This window comes from Diplotaxodon limnothrissa, linkage group LG7, assembly GCF_057381915.1.
Source record: "Diplotaxodon limnothrissa isolate DT_005_m linkage group LG7, D_limnothrissa_male_GT1.1, whole genome shotgun sequence".
In the NCBI taxonomy this organism is placed as follows: domain Eukaryota; kingdom Metazoa; phylum Chordata; class Actinopteri; order Cichliformes; family Cichlidae; genus Diplotaxodon; species Diplotaxodon limnothrissa.
Window position 1 is genome coordinate 60,239,700 of NC_140602.1, and position 23,608 is coordinate 60,263,307.

Genomic DNA, 23,608 nt, shown 5'->3' on the forward strand with positions numbered 1-23,608 from the left:
TGTACTTAAATTAAATTTATATGCCATTTACTATCATCTATTCCATAATATCTATTCTATGATATTCTCTTATAGAAGTTATTCATTAACCTCATAAACTAATTTAATCAACATACTTACAGCAAACTCCTCAGGCGTCACCTTAAGCACATCAAAGACGACCGCATCGTAGCTCTTGGCGTAGTTCACATAAGGTCCTTGCAGAGAGTCAGAGCTGCTGCTGGCCTGACAGAAACAAATTTCACCATCAATTTATCACAGAATAACTCAAGATACAATAGTGTCACAATTCATGCAAGACAATCCTCTGATTTGTAACTAAAATATTTTACGTTTTACTGTGCCAGATTAGGCAATTGTGATTTGCTGCCAGCCATACTTGTGTGGTAAGTTGTTTCTTCACTGTTTCACAGTAACAATGAAAAAAGTAGTGACTTTGGTTAGGAATGTCAAAAATTAATACATAATAATTGATACCAAAATTACCATCAGATTAAATACTCCTTTACAACAATACCAATAGTTCTCTTTACATTCTTCAGTAGACACAGATTGCAGTGGAAATGCCCCCCAAATTATCCTCAATTATCCACTATAAATATATACAGGTATAGGGATCAATAAAGTATTCTGATTCTGATACAGTACATGTGCAGTACATTTTTGCATATCAATATTATTAATTTTAATATTTTTTAAAGAAGTATTTACAAATGTATTATCAACACAAATCATATGATGAGTAAAACTTGATGCTCTGTCGAAGAAAGTACTTCTGATGCTTAAACAAATAAAATAATAAACTTTTCTCTGTGATTTATATAATTATTGAGCCACCCAAGAGCAGCATTGAAATTTTGAATCTGGCCATGTCCTCTGAGTTTAGAACTTTCTTCAAATGTAGAAAATAATTTGTTAATGAGCCCAGAAACACAAACCCACATTGTGACAAGAATAACAGTCTAGATTCACAGGGGGTATTAAAATATCAATGAAAAATTAAGGTGGAGTTTGGCACTTAAGCTTAGGCTTATTGCGTTTGGTCATTCTCAACCAGTGAGTAAAATAAGTACTGAAAATGCCACAAATTTCTTAACTAAATATTTTTTAGAGGTGCCACTTGAAATTGGCGTGTGTGTAGATTTAAATTTTTTATTGCAGTAGTTGTCATGAATTCTCAACAGCATGCATCACTCATAATGTACCGCACAATGAGGCACACTTTAAACACTGGATTTTTACTCTACTATAAAGAATCCAGCTGACAGGTATCAAAATGCATACTTCGTATACTGGAGAAAACGACTAGAGGACTATATTGAACACTACTACGGCAACTACGGAATTGTTTCAAACACAACCCAACAAGACACCACAAAGCTATTTCCATCTAATTAAATTTTATTTATACTGACAAGATAAAGATCCTACAAATATTGGGAGAAACAACCTCCTATGAGCAAGCATTTGGTAGTGGTGGGAAGAAAAATCTCCCTTGAAACAGTAAGAAATTTCCAGCAGAACCAGGCTGAACGTGGGGCAGATACACTGTAACAGAAGGACCCGATGCCCAAAGCTTTGCAAGTTAAGCAGAAGTTAATTTATGGTGTTTTCTTCCCAACAGTCTGCTTGTACAGCCTTCTGCCTGTGCACCTCCTTCAGCTCCTCACACCACACAACTCTAACCTCCAGGCCCCGGCAGTTACTGAATTAGAGACATTGTGGTTGATTCTTGACTGGACCTTGGCTGGTCCTTGACGATAATGATATACACATATACATTGTTTTTTGCCACACAAAGGGAGAAAGTTAGATCACATAATTAAATAAAAACAAACAAAAACATACTTAAACTAGATTAGATAGGACTTTATTAATCCCTCGGGTGGATTCCTCCAGGAAATTCAGTAAAGTATTATACTTGTGTATCTAGATGCATATTAGGAAGTGAGAAAACCTTTACAATGCCAATTTGACATAATTTTTGGGTCTCACGATACAGAAGACAAAAGAGGCACAAAATTCTTTAAATTTCTCTAAATGAGAAATTAGAAAAAAGTGACATGAATACAGAAATTGTCTGGGAATTAAGGTATCTTTACAGTTCTCAGTTACGAGATTATTTGGTTCCTCCTGTTGGCCTTATCAGCAATATTACACAGTATTGGTCAGTCTATGGGTACATCTTTACACTATTAAACATTTACAACAACATTTGTATGATACATCACCAAACTCAACAGATAAAGGCTTTAAAAACAAAACTAAAAGACACTGGTCATTAGAAGTGACATTGTTTTTAAAAAAAAAAAAAAAAAAAAAAAAACTTTGACTATCACCAGTGGTTTATCATTATTGTTATATTTGTTATTAATTATATTGTATTATTTGCCTTAATACAAGTGAGCAAATAATGTGTCCAAGAGTGATTCTTCTTTTAGTTTAATCACATGATATTAACCAACAGAGTGTTTCTGATCCAAGCGCCCGAGGACTTGAAATATGCCATGAAAGAATATGGTAACACATTAAATTATAATACAGATATATCTATATGTTTAGTGTTTGTTTTAGTTATTTGTATTCATAAACAACACAAACATATGTTAAATCCATCTATCCATTTTCTTCCGCTTATCCAGGGCCGGGTCGCGGGGGCAGCAGCCCAAGCAGAGAAGCCCAGACCTCCCTCTCCCCAGCCACCTCCTCCAGCTTGTCCGGGGGAACGCCAGACACCCCATACTCCCGAGGTACCCCCCACAGGACCCCCTGAGGGACACAGTCGAATGCCTTCTCCAAGTCCACATGTATGTTAAATACTTAATTCAGTTTTATTTATAAAGTGTTCAAACAGCTGAGAGTACAGGGAGTGGGGTGGGAAAGCAGGTAGGTGCTTGGTCATAAAGCATGATAAATGTCTCACTGGTCAGTAGATGGCTGAGCAAGATGGGTGGAGAATCTGAGAAACAAAGAACCATAGTTAGTACAGTGCAGATGACATGGAACCAACAAGACCACAAGTTGGTCTCAAAGTGTCTAAAATAATGTGTTTTTCTACTTCCACAGAGCCAGTGATGGTTGAAGATGGCTGAATAGATAGTTTGATTTCTAGTGATCCAGAAAGGAACTTGGAAACATGCATACATTTGTTTAAGCTGTGGAAAATCTATCTATCTAGAAATAAAGGTGTAGAAGTGTGTACCATGTATAGTGTAGTAACAAAATTCAGTGCTTGATGTAACTGAGTCACATGAGACATAAGCCATCAATAAGCTATCAATAAGAATAGGTCAAATAATAGAAAATAGACAATAAGCCATAAAGCATAAAAGCAGTGTTTCTCTATCTGTTGTGGAAGACTCTGGTTTGAAGGAAACTTACCAGAGGGCAGCAAGGAAGAACACCTCTTGGTCTTCTGCTTCCTGACTGGCTGGCTGGCCTTCATGCCTGTTCCTACCACCCCCCAACCCTCCTTCACCCTCCTTTAGTTACAGTTATAGTTCTGCGACATGTTTCCGGAGAGAAGCGTTGCAAAAGCAAGTAAGCGGTTTGAGCAATTGAGCACTTGTATTCACTGATTCAAAAGGTTGTAATCACATTAGAATTGCAGATTTCCAGCTGTCAGTATATTTGTATATAATATCATTGGGGGGGGGGGGGGTGTCATATGATTGTTTAGGTTTTCTCTGTATTGTTGTGGGTCTTTACCTTACAATAAACAGCGCCTCCAGGCAACTGTTGTTGTGATTTGGCGCTATATATTAAACGAACAGAATTTGATCAAAAACCAAAGAATTTGCATGAAAACAACAGAATTAGAATGTATAGAACAGAGTTTGAATTAAAGCCACAGAATTCTAAAACAAACAATAGAATTTGAATAACAAGAGTAGAATTAGAATGACAACAACGGAAGTTGAATGAAAACAACGGAAGTTGAATGAAAACAACGGAATAAGAATGAACAGACCAGAATTTGAATGAAAACAACGGAAGTTGAATGAAAACAACAGAATAAGAATGAACAGGGGTCCGTTCTTCGTACCTCGCTTACTACATCCAAGATCAAATGACACATCCAAGATCAAATCATTGCGCTAACTTTGAGCTCGCTATTCCGGTTCTCCGAACACACCTGTTGTTGACGATTAGTATAGCTGGATGAAGTAATGTGAGATCACTGGGTGGCTTAACAGGGGCTACGCATCGATAGTAGAAACATTGATCGGCAACCCTTTGATTGGTCGGCGAAAATGTCGAAGGAGCGCGCTCAGTATTTTTCGGCAGCAGAGCAAGAACTCTTGATTGAGGGATTTCAGGAGTTTCAGAGTTTAATTAAAACGCAAGGGAACACTGCAAAGGCTGCAAAAGCAAGGAGAGAGGGCTGGCAGAAAGTTGCTGACAAATTAAACTCGTAAGTAATTTAATAATAATAATAATAATAATGGATTGGATATATATAGCGCTTTTCAAGGCACCCAAAGCGCTTTACAATGCCACTATTCAGTCACTCTCACATTCACACACTGGTGGAAGCAGCTACGGTTGTAGCCACAGCTGCCCTGGGGCAGACTGACAGAAGCCAGACTGCCATATCGCGCCATCGGCCCCTCTGGCCAACACCAGTAGGCGGTAGGGTAAATTTATTATATTATATTACATTATATCATATCCTCTTTCACATTAGAGCCACAACAGGACCCACTAGAACATGGGAACAAGTAAAAGTGAAATATAAGAATATTCTACAGAATGGTAATATTTATCACTTATATTGCTTTTAGTCTCTTGAAAAGAGACCCTGAAATAATCTGTTTGTTTATAACAGCAACCAAGAAAAGGACAGAGCAAAAAAAAGACAGGTGGTGGTCCTGCACCCCCTCGTCAACAAGTTGGTTGAGTAAATAATACCCTCTCGGGAATATCGATATCTCTCAATGAGCACACTGTCACGCTGAGCTAAAGGATCCTGTCTATCCCGCAATATACGCTGAGTTCTGAAAACTCTCCTTATCAATCTCGCACCTTCCGCAATGGGTGGCTCGCGTATACGGACAGGACATGGCTGCGACAGGCTTCCCAAATCCACCTTTGCTTTTATAGCCGTGGTCTCTCATCTTGATTACACGAAGTAATTTACTATTACAACTCTAAAATATGAATTACATCTGAAATAATCAAATACATGAAATAGAATGTTAATAGTACATTTCCCTTTTTTTAGGAAATGACCTGTATGTATCTGTATGAAATCAATGAAAGGATCAAGTACTGCATTATCTTTAGTTACATTGATAATATTTATTTATGGAAAAACAGTGGTAAAATATCGCTGTTGCTTTCGTATACATGAAGCGGACATACCTGAGTGGCCGCGATCTAATCCTGTTTACATAAAGTAAGCCTGCTCCCAAGCAGGTTTACGCTCACGGCTCTGTTGCTATGGCAGCAAGTCCCGGATGAGCTTCGGAGAACCGAACGATCCAAGATCACGCGAAATCGTCAACAATCAAATCCAGCTAACTTACTTAGCGAGGTACGAAGAACGGACCCCAGACCAGAATTTGAATGAAAACAACAGAAGTTCCATCCATCCATTCGCTTCCGCTTATCCTTTTCAGGGTCGCGGGGGAGGGGGGGGGGGGGCTGGAGCCTATCCCAGCTGTCATAGGGCGAAAGGCGGGGTACACCCTGGACAGGTCGCCAGTCTGTCGCAGGGCCAACACACAGGGACAGACAACCATTCACACTCACATTCACACCTAGTGGCAATTTGGATTATTCAATTAACCTATCCCCACAAGCTGGATGTCTTTGGACGGTGGGAGGAAGCCGGAGTACCCGGAGAGAACCCACGCAAACACGGGGAGAACATGCAAACTCCACACAGAAAGACCCCGGCCTGATGTTGGAATTGAACTCAGGACCTTCTTGCTGTGCCAAACAACGGAAGTTGAGAACAAAAAATGCAATTTGAATGAAAACAACGGAAGTTTAAAACAAACAACAGAATTAAAATGAAAACAACGGAATTAAAATGAAAACAACAGAATTTGAATGAAAACAACAGAATTTGAATGAAAACAACAGAATTTGATTGAAAACAACAGAATTTGAATTAAAAAAGGAAAAAAAAGAAAGAAAATTGAACTGAACTGAATTAGAGATTCAATAATACCTACTGCCTTTTAATATGCTGTGCAATGCATTATAATGCAATAGTAGTGACACGGCGTTATATCCAGTCACACCAAGCCAAATGCAGGCACGAAAATGTTTTCCAGGCAGTTTTCCCTGGAAAGCTTTTTAAATAAAAATCTCAAATAACTGCTTAACACTTTAACAATAACCAAGCAACTTTGCAGGAACTGCACAATAATGTCACATAATAAAACTGAAAAATATTTTCAACCTGGAACGTTCTTGGGTCGAGCTTTTTAACCAGCTGCTTAATGCCCCGTTTTTCTACCAGGTAACAATATCGGTAACTTCCATCCACTATTTATTCTTCCTGTCATACGGAGTACAACTGGCAAGTAGTTCAGTAATTTATTTAAAATATAAGTTGTTCATCACCAGCTGCTAACATCTCGTCCGTCATAGCCTGGTTGTACTTAACAGCCTCAAGTAGTGAAAAACATTTGTTTTCCACATTTATTTATTTTTTCTCCAATGACTGTAGAAAACTGTTTTCTGACTGTTTTCTACAGTCATTGGTTTTCCCACATTCCACATTTAGCAGAAAGTTTTGTTTTGTTTTTTGTTTGTTATATTTTGCAAAATATTCTGCTTCTTTGGAGTTTTCTGAAGTAGATCCATTTTTAGGTATTCAAAAGTCATTGGCAGGGGGATGTGCACCTCTGACGACCTCTGACTCTCAGACATGCCCGGGCTTATTTTGTTGTTATTCATACACAGCAGCAAATGTATGGCATTGTTATAACAACAATTTCATAATATGACATTTTGATATAAATATCAAATAAAAAATACATACAAAATATAAACTGAATACTCACATTAAACACAAACAAACAAATAAACCCACCAGCTTTGTACTACAAAGTACAATGTTGGATACATTTTATATTTCAGAGACAGCACGCATAAGATAATGTTTAGGGCATCATGTTTTCTCCCATCCCGTGTATTAACCCCCGTATGAAAGTTTTTCTACACAAAACCAGGGATTTTCAACATATCAATTCTAAACATACTATTTTTCTTTAGAAAGCACCAATTATTTCTATTTGCACCTGTAGTAGAAATATTTCAGAAATCCAACTAAAATTACCAGTGTCATTATTATTAAGCCCTCTGAAAAACTGACCTTTTTTTTAAAAGAAATTGAGCCATTACACAAACCATTGCTGAGCAATGAGGTGCTTTAACTTGATGCTCAAAGCTTGTAAAAATGAAGTTAAATCTGAGGTATTTCTTCCATATTTATGGCCTGGTAAATGGTAAATGGCCTGCATTTGTATAGCGCTTTTCTAGTCCATAGGACCCCAAAGCGCTTTACACTACATTCAGTCATCCACCCATTCACACACACATTCACACACTGGCGATAGCAAGCTACATTGTAGCCACAGCTGCCCTGGGGCAGCTACAAGGCAGCTACAAGCTTTTGCAAGTTTGTATACTATATATACACAAACTTATATAGTGTGTGTGTGTGTGTGTGTGTGTGTGTGTGTGTGTGTGTGTGTGTATTAAATATATATATATATAAAGTTTTGCAAGGGTTTGAACTGTTACTTGAGAAGGTATCACAAAGCCTTGTGTTGCATGCAGAGAGGACAGAGTCAAATCCCTTGTTTGTGTGCACAAATAAAGATAATTCTGATTTAGCCCTGGACAAAGTCCTCACATAAATCCTACTAAAAATCTGTTGGGTGAATTAGAAGCCAAGGTCCATGCCAGAAGACCATCAAATCTAGAGGAGCTTAAGAGATTCCTCAAAGAAGAATGGGCTGGGATTTTCTTTTAGGAGACTGCAGGCTGTTATCTAGCAAAAAGGATACACAACTGGCTATTAGCATCATGGGACACTAATAATTTTGACCCTTGTAGCTTTTGGGGTTATTTTTAAATAATTTTGTTTCTGTGTGCTAAGCAAAATAATGGAAGCATCCGTTATAAAACTAGCATGTTTGGATTTGTTTAAAAAAAATGTTGCTCTCTTTAACAGTACTTGGGGATTATTAAAAAACAAAACAAAAATAAACAAACAAACAATAATCTCTGTAGAACCATGTCCTTACCTCTGAGGTGACTGAATTGATGCTAGTACCATCCGACAGCCCGTTCCTGCGATACATGCTCACAGAGGGATTGAATGGATGCACAGGTAATGGCAACTGAGGCCTTTAGCTGGGGGGCACACATAACCTGTCATCCATGCCTGCAAACAGAAGACATAAAGCAACTTTGAGTTTTTGTTTCCATCTTAACAGTATTCAAATGCCTGTATATCAGGTCGGCCAGGTCCACCACTGGCCTGCTCTACTACCCACACAAGACACAAGCAACAGTGGCTCACAGACCAGTGGTGGCACATACTTTGTACACTGCCTCAATCTGACAATAGAGTTCACTGCAGGCAAACGGGCAGGCCCTTGAGTAGAGCGAAAAGTGAACACACTCTCTGCTTGACCATAAAACCAATAAGACCCTGTGTCAGCATGACCGCTTTGCCAGTGGATAAGTGATGGTCTGGGAAGGCATAACCATGGAGGGACACAGACCACTACATATTAGACAAAAGCACACTGGCTGCCATTAGGAGCATGAAATACGCAGACTGACCACAAACACTTTGACTTTTGAACTTTAACTCTCATGGCATCTTTGAATTCACCCCTCTGTAGGTCGATCAAACAATGTGGCATCCTTTCATTCCTTACATGACCCGATCCATAGGAGTATAGATATCGAGCATAATTTCTTCCCCATTGAGATCTGGTGTTCTTTCAAAAGTTTTCCCCCACACCATGGCTTATTACTATGCATTTGTTTGGCGTTTAACAACATTTCTTTACCTCTACACCATAGCAACAGCTCAGAAGTCATTTGTGTTCTTTTTAGAAAATAAAATATTTGCCCCGCAAGAATTCTAAGAACCACACACACACATATACAATAAATGGACAACCCATTCTTCTACTCTGCTGACTGATGCATCCTACTCAGGTAACACCGCTCTGTGAAGAGGGCTAATCTATCTCTGTAGCTGCATGGTAATCAAAGTTTAAATCAAGGCTAGACTGAAACATTTGGACATTTAGACGTACAAGTTGTATGAAAGGGAACCTTTCCCTATTTCTGATACAATACTTTATGATGGTCCTAAAACCAAACTTCATTTTAGTTCATGAAGACATTTCACCGCTTACGGTATGAGTCTGTCCCTTGTGATGAGCCAGTTTTTGTCAAAGGGTGTTGATGAGTCTGAAGTGCACTGGGATGTTACGTTTGGAGAATATTATTCTGACAATGTTCTGTCATTCTGTTTCTCCTTGGCCAGCATCTGAAATTTTTGCCATAGATTTTTGCTGGATTAATGAAGGTCCAGTTAAGATAATCACGTTTTAAATGATTTCGCCATGTTTGCATATTCCTTTTCTTTCCCTTCTACATTAGAGGAAATATTCTCTGCCCCGTATGGTGCTGAGCTACCTGAAGGACATCACAGACCCAAGTCTGGATCTCCCGTAGTTTGCGTAATGGGCAAATAGTAAAGTAAAATGTTATTTATATAGCACCTTTCAAGATAAAAATCACAAAGTGCTTCACAGAAGCCAAAACATAAAAATCAAAATCAACCAAAAGAAAGTTTAAAAAGATGAGTTTTTAGCTGTTTTTTTTTTTGTTTTTTGTTTTTAAAAAGCGACCACTGAGTCCACAGATCTCATGTTCAAAGGGAGAGAGTTCCACAGTCTGAGGGCCACAGTTAAAAAAGCTATGTCGCCTTTTGTTTTCAGCCTTGTGTGCTGGACAACCAGCAAACCCTGATCACATGACCTCAGGGACTTGCTGGGAATGTATGGATGTTAAATTTCACTGATATATGTTGGTGCTTGTCCATGCAGAGCCCTGAAAGTCAAGGTCAAAACCTTAAAGTGGATTCTGAATTTAATAGGGAGCCAGTGCAGCTGAATCAGGAGGGGTGTGACATGGGAGTACTTGGAAGACTTGGTCAGAAGCTTTGCAGCAGCATTCTGAACAACTTGCAGATGCTTCAAAGAGGCTTTACATAAACAAGTAAACAAAGAATTACAATAACCCAGACGAGATGAAACAAATGCACGAATGAAAATTTCTAATTCGGAGCGCGATACAATGGGACTCAGCTTAACAATGTTTCTCAAGTGATAAAAACAGGAGCAGACCAGAGATTTAACATGAGCGTCCAAAGTCAGAGCTGAGTCAATAGTACCATCAAGGTTCCTGATAGAAGGTTTGGCAAATGTAGCAAGTGGACCCAAGTTTTCCATAATACTAGGTACAATTTTTTTAGGAGGACAAACAAGGGCAGATTCTTAATCATTAAATTATCTATACTTGATAAAAAAGCTATGTATTGTACGTATATATGGTCCAAATGTTGATGATCCCTCATTCTTTCACGGTTTTTTCAGTGCACTCTCTGAACACTTAGATGGCACACTTGTTCTTGGAGGCAACCTCATCCTTGGACTAAATGGAGAAATGGGTAGGCTCAATACAGCAGGAACTCAGCGTAATTGGCAGTCCACAAATATAATCAAACTGTATATGAGCAACTTTGGTCTTTGCGATGCATGGCGCTCCCTTCACCCCACCAGTAAGGAATATACTTTTTTCTCACATGTCCATCACTCCTACTCTCATCTGGATAATTTTTTGGTCAGCAGCTCACTGCTGAGTGACATTTCAGATACTGAGATTCACCCTATAGCTGTCAGCGATCATGCTCCTGTATCTTCAACACTAATGCACAAGAATAATACTACGCCAAGTAAAAACTGGAGATTTAATACATCACTGCTTAAAGATGAAGACTTTATTAAATATTTTAAAAAAGAATATTTAGACTATAATGATGCTCCCGGAACTTCAGCATCTGTTCTATGGGAAGCAGGGAAAGCTGTGATGAGAGGTAAAATAATTTCTTTCTCATCACATAAAAAGAAAGAAGAAAACAAAAACATTCAGGAATTAGAAAAAAAACATCAAATCCCTGTATGTCTGTGTCTATATGTCAGGTTGGGTATCAGACGCCACCTCTCTGGGGACATCTCAGGCCCTCTAAGGTATGGAGGCCGATCTCTCCCCACCACTTCACCTGCCAGTGGCAGACGCCCTCAGACATCGGTGCGTTGGTGGTTCTTTGTGTCCGGGGATGGGCGCCCAGGTACACACCGGCTCACTCCTTGGTGGCTGCTTATCGGGGCCTGGAGCCTGGGGCTCGCTCGGGCCACTTCAGGGGTGGGGTACTCTCAGCCTCTCGGCCTGGGGCTCGGTCACTCAGGCACAGCTGGCTGCCGGCGGAGCTCACGGGCATGTCATTGCAACCCCCCCTGGCTTCTGCTCCGCGGCTGCGGAGTGACCCCTCATCTGGGGCTCTCTTCAGCTCTTTCTGGGACAGTGGCGCGGCTGCCCCTCTGTTGGTCTTCCTTGGTCTCTTGTGTTCTGGGGGCCTCTGGATGTCTGGAGTTTTGATCTCCTCCATACCTGCTTCATGCCTTGGAGGACTGGGTTATGGCCCCCCCCACACCCTCTAGCAGATCATTACATGAAGAAACGTTTTAAATACAAGCGCGTTCATGCTCACAGGTGTACACACAGGTGCTCACACACACAAACTACACCCTTTTTGGCTCCTACCTCAAAGCACACTGTGCACTGTCGATCTTACGTGCTGCACAATAATGTTTAATATTTAGTATTTACTGTTATATTCCCATAGATCATCGTGATGTTGTTTATTATATTGCTCTCTTTTTCTTCTGCTTGTTTTCTCTTTTTTCCTTTCTCAACAGGTGATCCAGGTGATTGATTGGTATTTTTTGTCTGCTTATGTTGTTGGTTTTTGTTTTTTTGCCCTTTATCCCCGTCCCTCTTGTCCGCTGTTTTTCTTTCCCTCTTTCTTTCTCCCCTTTCTTTTCCCAGTCAAGTCTGTCCCGTATTTAGCAAGTGAAAATAAAATAAAATAAACAATAAAAGGTGAATCAAATAGACCATTATGGCAAGGCTGGGATGGTCCATTTGGTAAAGTAAATCCATTGGGCATCTTTCTTCGCCTTTAGACAATAATTCTGATGGCAAGAGAGCCAAACGGGACAGGCAAGAAAAAAAAAAAAAAAAAGGAGCACAAACAAGGACTTCAGTCTTCTCCTCATTTAGTTGAAGAAAGTTTCCAGCCATCCAACCTCTAATGGAGTCTATGCACCTATGAAAAATCTGTAGCTTGGAAACATCTTGGGGCTCAAAGGAGATATATAACTGAATATCATCTGCATAGCAGTGATACGAAATGCCCTTAAAAGTGCTCAATATGTGCTGAAGAGGAAGGAAATACAACAAAAACAATAAAAGCCCCAAAACAGAACCTTGAGTTACACCATAGGCAAGAAAAATAGAAGATGAACTGTACTTAGAGGTAGCCACAGAAAAGGATCGTTCATGCAAATAAGATTCAAACCAGTCCAAAGCAGCCCCTGATATACCCACCCAGTGTCTCAGCCTATCTAGAAGAATATGATGTTCCACAGTATCAAAGGCGGAGGTCAGGTCCAACATCAACAAAACGGAGCATTCTCCTGCATCACATCTCATCAAAATGTCGTTGGAGACTCTAAGAAGTGCAGTTTCAGTAGAGTGAGCTCTACGAAAGCCAGATTGGAATTTATCCAGAATGCTGTATTCATCTAAAACAGCTATAAGGTGCTTATCCACAACCTTTTCTAAAATCTTAGCAATGAACGATAATTTTGAATTTGGTCTGTAGCTACAGAGAATAGAAGCGTCAAGCTTAGGTTTTTTTTTTAAACAGTCGGTGAATAACAGCATTCTTATATTAACAGGGACCTGACCAGAAATCAGTGAGGTATTGATAATTGTAAGCACACAGTGACCGATAGACTGAAAGACATTTTTAAACAAAGATCCAGGTAAAATATCAAGAGAGCAGGAGGATGCTCTCATCGAATCAACTAACTTGACCAGCTCTGGTAAGGACACAGGTAAAAATCTTTCTAAAATTACAGGCCTAGCTTGAGTTGGAGCTGACAACAGAGACACAGAAGGAGAGATTCCTCACATTACTGACTTTTTCAACGAAGAAAGAAAGAAATTTTTCAAAATCTTCATTTAATGAAATTGGGACAGCAGATGGAGCAGGAGCAACAATATCACTAATAGTGTCTAATAGTACCTTGGGGTTACCTCTGCTCTTAGACACAAAGTCTGAACTTAGTTCGCATCTCGAACTGAAGTGTTAAAAGAGACTAAAAGGTCCCTTAAATGAAGGAGATGGACATGCAAATGAGTTTTCCTCCATAAACGCTCAACCTTATGGCAGCAACACTTTAAGAAGCGAATGCTGTCATTTATCCAGGGGGACGACTTTGAAACTGGAGCTAGTCTAGTTTTGACAGGACAAACATTGTCTAAAATAGAAAGAGAATGATTATTAAAAAGATTTGTTAAAAGATGAACATCGTTATAAGGAGATAAAACTAAATTAAAAGCAACGGAAAATTTAACAGCAGTAGAGGAATTTAAGATGCGAGAGCTAACCACATGTTGAACAGCACTGAAAAAAAGGGACTGGCCATCTCTTGGATTTATGTAAGCATCTTGCATGTATTTAACACAATTGCCTCATGTTTTAAAGATAAATGTAACTATATAGTGTAAAAACGACATGATATGCAGAAAGGGTGTATTAAATTGTTCATATCATGTTCAGGTGAAGTAAGTCAATAAGATAGCAACGTTAAATCTCGTGAAACCACGCGTGATTTCATCTCGCGGGCTTTGGATCGTGGTTTAAAAAATGCATCCATCTCAGTCAAGTCGAGCAGCCAACTCTACGTTTTTTGGTATGTCTTGATTTTTTGAATTAATATTTACCATATTTCAGCCAAATGTAGTTAAACGTCTAAAGTGCCGCCATGTAACATGCTAAAAAAGAGCCGTTAGCTTATTTGCTGTTTTATCTGTTGTCAAAGAATTGGCGCTTTTTCATTTGAATTTGTCTTTGGCACAAGAGCCGTAATATCACATTAAACCTAATTGCGAGGCACTCATAACATAATTTGGTTTTCTGTGTGAATAGATTTGTCAACTGACTCTTCAGTTACATTGTGTATTTACTGCACCGTGGTGTTAGTGAGATTTTGGACATTGAACAGCTTTAGCTAATATCATCAGCGGTATTATGCTAGCTTACATCCCTACCCCTCCTGCCCTCACCTGCTGTCCTTTTGTTTTTGTTTTTGTTTTTGTTGATGCACATTGAGAGACCACATCTATTCTGCATTTCACCAGGAGTCAGCTGATGGATTGTGGGTTCAAGGTGTTATGGTAAGAAAGTATATTCTATTTTCGCTTAAGGTTTCTGTAACTTAATTATAATAGGTTTTTTATAATTATTAGGTGCATGCATACTCAAATAGACCACCCTATTAATACAACTGAGAAATCCAAAATCTGCCATAGGTTTAACTTATACCTGTATGTATTGTCAGAAAGGTGATTACTGGACTCACATTAATGCACACTTGAACTAAAATGAGGTTGTAACTTGTGGGTTCTTGGGTTGCAAATCAGAAATAAACATCTTTGGATTTTTTTAATCCCATAAGATCTGGAAGCACAGTTTTTATTCAACAAAACATTACTGATTATTAACCAAGCACAGTGCCTGCTGTTATTTCAAAATAATTTTATGTCATTTCAGATGAAATGCAGCATTCCAGTGCATCCCAACCATGCCTTTACAGTCAAGGTTTCTGACGGAGCTGAGTTTCTCTCTGACAGTCTGCTGAAAGTGTTTGCAAAGTGATCGGGGGAACAGGGCACAAAGCTAAAGGATGTAGCTGCCATAATGACAGTAAGAACTTTAAAATTCTTTAACTACAAAGTGTATATGTATTGCATTAGGTCAGTAAAAGATTTTTATGCTGCATCCATTGAAACAGTCAACTATTACCTGTGAGTACTGATTCCACCGAAAGGATGCCATAATTTTCGTCATGCATTTACTGGCCCACTGAGAAAAATTGATCTTTTTAAAAAAATAAATGTTCTGGAAACTATATATCCATAAAGTTGATGTCAAACAGGAACTTTTGATATTGCTTTGTAGATGCTGGTGTTGCATGTTGACTGGTTTAAGTTTTTGTCTGGGATCATTTTCTTCTGTGCTACTGAAAAGTTCACAAATCTCTGTTTTCTTTGTTATAATACTTTAGGATGACATTAATGCTCGAAGGGAGTCCCTCATCAAAGTGCTCCGCATCTGTGTGAAAGACAATTGCAACATCTTGGTGCAGGAGTTCATGGTGAGTGTTTTATGAGTAGATTGTGGCTTTGCAACATTTAAAAATGCATTTAGTTATCCACTTGATCCTCATTGGACTGGTTAGGACCAGTAGTCCTCTTTAATAATTTGAAGTTCACATGAGGCCTGGTAGTGAACTCGGCCGCCGGCCCTTGAGGCCCCACCCCTGTATTAGGGGTCACATCAGTGTGAAAAAACTTTAAATTTGTCATTCTAGTGAACAAAGGAAAATCCCACCAATATTTACATTAGCTTTTGTTTGAAAAAAAAAAAAAGACCAACAGCTAACCAAATTGTGGGGCTGAAAGTCTAAATTCTAACATCTTCTGAGTGACAAAACCTGGATTTCTGATGGGCCGGTGTCTTTCTAACAAAAACGAATGTAAAATTATGTTTTTCACCCTCTCTTAGAAACTCTGTTAGACCATGAATGGCAGCATGGCAGGCCACTCTTTGGCTATAGCTATTTACTATGTTGCTTGCATTGGTTTAAATTACTCTAACATTAGAACTGGTAGATTCAAAAGAGATGAGTTTAAAAGGGAATCTTAAAAAAATGTTTTGTGTTTAACCAGGACTTGACTGAGGCCACTGCACAGATTGAGAAAACCACAATGAACATCTGTCTCCAGAGGATGCACCAGGCAATGACTTTTCTGATGTTGGCATCATCATCGAGGGTATAGTAGTTCTTCAAGATCTGGATAACGTGACCTTTGCAGTAGCCATGCTGTTTGGACCTTTTTTATTCCTTCAATATGAGTTACCCATCACAACTCTGCTACACTTTTGAGGTGATTCAAAGGGTGGTAATGGAGTTGGAAGCAACTCAGCGCTCAAGAAAAGTTCACAACTAAGACAAAACTGCTCCTGCAATGAAAGCTCACTGTTATGCATGTGAGGTGACCAGCTCTAGGTGAGAAGACATTTAAATCTCACACTTGTTCTGCTGCATTTTTGAAGCTCAATTCCAGGAACAGATCGCAGGGTTCATTTTTATATACACTGCAACTGCCATGAGGACGAGCCGTTTTTTTGTTGTTGTTGTTGTTTGTTTTTCCTTTTACTCTGTACAAGTTCTCTGTTTGGCAGCATTTTTAAATTTCTCTTTGTATTTTTTCTTTCTTTTACTAGTGAAGAGATGTAGCATGAACAGTTATGCAGTCTAAATATCCCATATGGGCCGTGTGAAATGGTATTTTCAGTTTCATTCAGTTGAAGTAAGGAACGTTGAATATTTCTAAGTGTGCTGTTTTGAACCAATATGTCACAGTATGATCAGTGCTGTAATTTTTGACAGTCACTGTATCAATGTTATTTTTGCATCTCTTGAATAAAGGTTTTGACCTGCAAGTGCTAATTTCTTTAGTTATTGGGGTAAAATGGGTAATGTTAATAGGAAGGTGTTTGCCAATTCAGTAACCTAATTTAATGTTAATGGAAACTAACATTACCTCAAATTGTTTAGTTATAATTGTTGTTTAACTGAATCTTGACGTCAGAGGCCTTAAATAGAATGTTTTGATTTGTTCTTTCCCAACATTTTTCAAAAGAAAGAGTCTAATTTCTTTGCTGTGATTGATTCCAGAGAACACGGAAGAACTGACATTATTTAACTGTTGGTTTATATAGATTCAGTAGTGGAGTAATGTCAGTTTAATTCTTTACCTACTGTCAATGCAGTGAAATTAGACATTTTGTTTTGAAAGGTTACTGGTGGATGCCAGCAACCATCTTGGAAGAGAACAATATAATCTGTTATAAGGCCTCCATTTGAAAATTGTGTATTTGATACTAGAATATAATAGCAAAATGTAATTTGAAGATAACATGTAGTATTTAAGTGACCAAGTAGTATTGGGTAAAAGTTATTGAATGGTGTTGGGATAAAGTGAGAAAATTGTGAAGGATTAAAATATTTCAAGAGCTCAAATTACTTCATCAAAACATGTTTAAGTCACATTTTATCAACACAAATTGCACAGGTTTATTGAACATGAATAAATTGTGTTAATTTAACTCAATTGTTTAAGTTGCTGCCAAAGCAAAACATCTGTGTGCAACAAATGTCCACCATTGAATTAAGTAAATCCAACAACATATTTTTTTCAGTGAGGAGAGAGGGACAGATGAAAAGACAGGTTAAAAAGAATACAACAATGGTCCGAAATAAAAATGTCATCAGTACAAATAAACTCAATGTTTAAACCTAAAGTAAAAACAAGGTTCAGTGTGTGTCCTTTGGTGTGTGTGGGACCAGAGACATGCTGTGTAAAATTAATAGAATGCATGACGCTAAGGAAACCTCTGGCAAAGAGCTCAGGAGAACCATCTGTTAAACTCCTGAAGTTCACAGATAACGCCATCATCATCAGACCAATGTCTGATCCAGAACAATGACAAATCAGCGTATAGATGGGAGGTGGATCAGCTGGTCCACTGGTGCCGTCAGAACCATCTGGGGCTGAACCCGCTCAAGACAGTAGAAATGATGGCGGACTCTGAGAACCCCCTACCTACAGTGCTGTTTACCAAACCTAGCCGCTGCAGAGACAGTTTGTTCCTCTACTCTGATAAACACTGTGAAATAACCCACTATAATATCTTTCAAGGTCAGATCAGATATCCTGTCTTCCTTCTTATCCTGTCTTCCTTCTTATCCTGTCTTCCTTCTCTCACCCTAACCGGTCGCAGCAGATGGCCGCCCCTCCCTGAGCCTGGTTCTGCCGGAGGTTTCTTCCTGTTAAAAGCGAGTTTTTCCTTCCCACTGTCGCCAAAGTGCTTGCTCATAGGGGGTCATATGATTGTTGGGTTTTTCTCTGTATCTATGAAGCGCCTTGAGGCGACTTTTGTTGTGATTTGGCGCTATATAAATAAAATTCAATTCAATTGAATTGAAATAGATCAGACCAGGCCCCCTTCTTGCACTGCTCCATGGTTGAGGTCTGATGCCCGTTGTTACCACTTTAGGTAGTGGACAGGGGTCAGCATGGGTCTGTGCCTATGCAACCCCAGACACAATAAACTGCAATACACCATGTATTCTCACATTTTTCTGTCAGAACCAGTATAAACCTTTTCAGCAGTTTGATCTCCATGACTGTGTTCTTGGATCACCACTGTTCCTTTCTTGTACCACTTTTGATAACCACAGATACAGACTACTGCAGACTGGAAACACACACAGTGAGCTGCAGTTTTAGAGATGCTCTAACCCATTCCTCTAGCCATCATAATTTAGCCCTTGGCAAACTCCTTCAAAACCTTATGGTTGCCCATTTTTCCTGCTTCTGATACACCAATGTTGACGGCAAAACATTCACTTGTTTCCTAATATACCCCACCCACTAACAAGTGCCATAATGAATAGATTATTACACTGATAATGTTATTCAAGTATTTATTTATATAGATAGAATTCATGTGTTTATACTATGGGAAGACAGCAGATTATTTCACTAAATAGTCTGAAAACAGTTTTTTTTTTGAGAATGTGCCAAAATAAGACTTAAACAGCATACAGTGGACCTCATTACTACTATGCAGTCTCAAAACATGCACAGGGTGTGAGCATGTCAGTATTATGGGACAGTTTAAGGTCACTGCAATAGAAGTGTTTGTTTCCACTAATTAAACCAAAATGGCATTCAATTGGTCACCTCACTCACCTCAGCTGGACTCCAACAGAAAGTCAGAGTAAAGAAGGAACGTCATTTAATATCAAAGCAAGTATCAGATTTTTTGTATTGCACTATACTACTGTAATAATAGCGCAGTTAGCCTGTGTGTGTGTGTGTGTGTGTGTGTGTGTGTGTGTGTGTGTCGACAATGTTGTCTCTATTGTATATGCTGCCACGTCCCTACATATGACCCTGCAGAGGCAGGGGTGGGGGTAGTGACGAGTTAGTTTCTTAGAAGGGGGGCATTTTGTGCTTTAGGCCAGTTCAACACTGAAGCGAGCACTTTACCACACAGACATCTTTTGGCAGCTGAAATACATGTAAAAAGCCTCAAAGAGACACACATCCACGCGCCTGTACAGAAAAGATGCGCATCGCAAGCATGTTTGCGGGTGTCCGCAGGCTGCGTCTTGTGACAGCGACGTCGTACGCCGCGGCTGTTCTAGTAGCCTTATTTATTAAGCGCGCACTGCCAGGCCTGCTGCCAAGTCTGTATCAACCTCTTCCCAACGATAAGAAAAAAGCATACAAACACATCTGTTGTGCCTACCTTTCCATGGCACAGTCCCTCCCTCCTCCTGCTGCTGTAAAAACAAAGACGACAATATGAGCCCACATTAAAACAACCCCCGAAGCTGCAGCTCATTAAAATCCAAACGGTGTTTTCCAAGCGGTGTCCAGGAGGGTTACTCCTCCTTTAAGCCGAACATGAAGCCAAGGTCGCAACGTGTGGTCCGCGCGATCCACAAGCTGCAAGGGATACATTAGACGAAATCATTCAAATATGGCAGTGACGTGCCAAATTATCCCCAGAATTTAAAAAAAAAGTGAAAATGAATAAATACCGACAGCAGGAAGTGACAGGTAGGCGCATTCATCTTGATAGCCAGGTGTATTGCCTAATAGTGTGCTTGGCTTCACAGACAGCTCCCGCCTCTAAGAGCAACGGACCAATCAGGGAACGGATCAAAGACAGCGTCCTTAAGACGCAGGTGCATCTATGTTGCCTTCAACAGCAGTATATAAGCTCGTACATTATACTCCTTTTATACCCGATTCAGGGGTTTATAAGAAATACAATCATGGGAGTAATTTGTAGTGTTTTTGGTGGTGATTTTGTGCAAGACATAGCGAACCAGTCTGCACCATACTGAGAGTCATGGAGCCAGCGAGGAAGAGAAGACACTCTAATGTCTAATTATCTTCTCTATTATCTCTCTGGTTGTGTAACCCAAAGAAAGTTTGATAAAGCAGAATGAGAGCAGCTAGGCTCTTTTAAGCCTATAGAATAGAATAGAATTCAACTTTATTGTCATTGCACATGTCACAGGTACAAGGCAACAAAATGCAGTTTGCATCCATCCAGAAGTGCTTTAGCCATAATATAGATATATTACAAAATATATATTAGCAATAATATAGATTTGTAGATATATTACACAAATGGGTCTGTTATAGGTATAAGGGTACAAAATATGGGTCTATTATGTGTATGTTACAATGTACACGGTATGAAGGTATGTTATGAATATGCTATAACTATAAGTATGTACATGCTGTAGTGGGTGTACAAGCTATGTGCAGGCTATGAACATGATATAAATATGAAAACTATACAGAAATATAAAATATGAAACTATACAGAAATCTGAACTGTGCAATTTATAAATTCAATTCAATTCAATTTTATTTATATAGCGCCAAATCACAACAAAAGTCGCCTCAAGACGCTTCATAGATACAGAGAAAAACCCAACAATCATATGACCCCCTATGAGCAAGCACTTTGGCGACAGTGGGAAGGAAAAACTCGCTTTTAACAGGAAGAAACCTCCGGCAGAACCAGGCTCAGGGAGGGGCGGCCATCTGCTGCGACCGGTTGGGGTGAGAGAAGGAAGACAGGATAAAGACATGCTGTGGAAGAGAGACAGAGGTTAATAACAGATATGATTCAATGCAGAGAGGTCTATTAACACGTAGTGAGTGAGAAAGGTGACTGGAAAGGAAAAACTCAATGCATCATGGGGATCCCCCGGCAGCCTATGTCTATTGCAGCATAACTAAGGGAGGATTCAGGGTCACCTGGTCCAGCCCTAACTATATGCTTTAGCAAAAAGGAAAGTTTGAAGCCTAATCTTAAAAGTAGACATAGTGTCTGTCTCCCGAATCCAAACTGGAAGCTGGTTCCACAGAAGAGGGGCCTGAAAACTGAAGGCTCTCCCTCCCATTCTACTTTTAAATACTCTAGGAACAACAAGTAGGCCTGCAGAGCGAGAGCGAAGTGCTCTAATAGGGTGATATGGTACTACAAGGTCATTAAGATATGATGGGGCCTGATTATTTAAGACCCTGTATGTGAGGAGCAGGATTTTGAATTCAATTCTGGATTTAACAGGAAGCCAATGAAGGGAAGCCAAAACAGGAGAAATATGCTCTCTCTTTCTAGTCCCTGTCAGCACTCTTGCTGCAGCATTTTGGATTAGCTGAAGGCTTTTCAGTGAGTTTTTTGGACATCCTGATAATAATGAATTACAGTAGTCCAGCCTGGAAGTAATAAATGCATGAACTAGTTTTTCAGTGTCACTCTGAGACAGGATATTTCTAATTTTAGAGATGTTGCGCAAATGGAAGAAAGCAGTCTTACATATTTGTTTAATATGTGCGTTGAAGGACATGTCCTGGTCAAAAATGACTCCAAGGTTCCTCACAGCGTGACTGGAGGCCAAGGTAATGCCATCCAGAGTAAGAATCTGGTTAGATACCATATTTCTAAGCTTTACAGGGTCGAGTACAATAACCTCAGTTTTATCTGAATTAAGAAGCAGAAAGTTAGCGGCCATCCAGATTTTTATGTCTTTAAGACATTCCTGCAGTTTAACTAATTGGTGTGTGTTATCTGGCTTCATGGACAGATAGAGCTGGGTGTCATCTGCATAGCAGTGAAAATGTATGCTATGTCTTCTAATGATGCTGCCTAAAGGAAGCATGTATAATGTAAACAGAATTGGTCCTAGCACTGAACCCTGTGGAACTCCATAATTAACCTCAGTGTGTGAAGAGGACTCTCCATTTACATGCACAAATTGGAGTCTATTAGATAGATATGATACAAACCACTGCAGTATAAACAGTTGTAAACAGTTGTAGAATTATAATTATCGTATTGTACAGAATGATTGTCTATACAGCATATACAGTAGTGCAGTTAAGATAAGTGAAATATGTGGATAATTTCTACAGAGGCTATGTAAAGTGCTAGTGGTTGTGAGTGGTGGTTCAGTCCATGTTATTATTGTGTGTATGAGGGTACAGTTGTCCATTTGTTTGTTTTTGTTTTTGTCCATTGTGGTGTATGTGGTATGTGCTGTCCTTCTAAAAATGATAAATGTAAACTACATAGTAGATGCACTGGTCCTTATATAGCACTTCTTCTATTTAACATGACAATTCAAAAGATTTAATACAATACGCTTCATTCATCCAATGGATGCAAGTTGGGGTTAGTATCTTGTCCGAGACAATTTGGCATGCAGACTGAAGTAGCCAGGGATCAAACCACCAAACTTTCAATTAGTAGAGGACCTGCTGTACATGCTGAGGTACAGCCACCCCTGTGCCTCAGGAGGCCAGTATTAAGCCACTGGGTGTCACCTCTGTCAGTGCGCCCCAGGGTGGCTGTGGCTACATGTAGCTTGCCATCACCAGTGTGTGAATGTGTGCATGAATGGGTGGATGACTGAATGTGTAAAGCGCTTTGGGGTCCTTAGGGACTAGTAAAGCGCTATACAAATACAGGCCATTTACCATTTACCACTTTGTGTATATGACCTGTTAGTTATATTCTAGTTAGTTATATACAAATGGAGATTGGGATGTCTTCAAGTGACTGAACATTAGCTTCATAGATGTGTGTTAAGTGAATCTTTCAGTTTCTAGTTTTACGATGTTATTGCATCATGCTCATACAGTTTATGTATGCGATTTGTTAACCAAGCTTGCAAGTGTTAGCTGATAAGTTCAACTTTGGTCAAAATAGGGTTTTGGACATGAAATGGGAGTAACTTCAGAACTGAAAAGTAGTCCAAAACCAATTAAATTCTGATTACCTGTTGATCAAGAATGGTCAATATTTAGAAACTCTTTTCTAATAACTCTTTCTTTCTGTCTGCTTTGCTTTTGTTGCAAATCCATCACCTCTCTACAGTTTTTGATTTATTTGTATGCTCTTTACACCTGTGTTTTGTCCCTCCTCTCTTACTTAGGGCGTGTCCTGTGCTTGGAGTGCACTGTCATATATTAAGTATCCCACATTCTTTAGTGACTCACAGGTACTGCAGGTTAGACAACACGACTAGCTATTTCAGCAGCCTGTAAT

The 23,608-nt window shown here is 39.3% G+C and overlaps 1 protein-coding gene across 1 annotated transcript in view; it reads right to left on the minus strand.

Moving 5' to 3' along the window:
• The window catches only part of LOC146629408 (ras-specific guanine nucleotide-releasing factor RalGPS1-like), an 82,600-nt gene extending 74,276 nt beyond the window's left edge, over positions 1-8,324 (minus strand). Inside the window, exons 1-2 of the mRNA XM_085358577.1 lie at positions 8,268-8,324; positions 121-225 (exon numbers count right to left, since the gene is read on the minus strand). Of these exons, the coding sequence (XP_085214703.1) occupies positions 121-225; positions 8,268-8,324 (162 nt within the window). The remainder of the gene's footprint in view (positions 1-120; positions 226-8,267) is intronic.
• Positions 8,325-23,608: the final 15,284 nt, after the last annotated feature.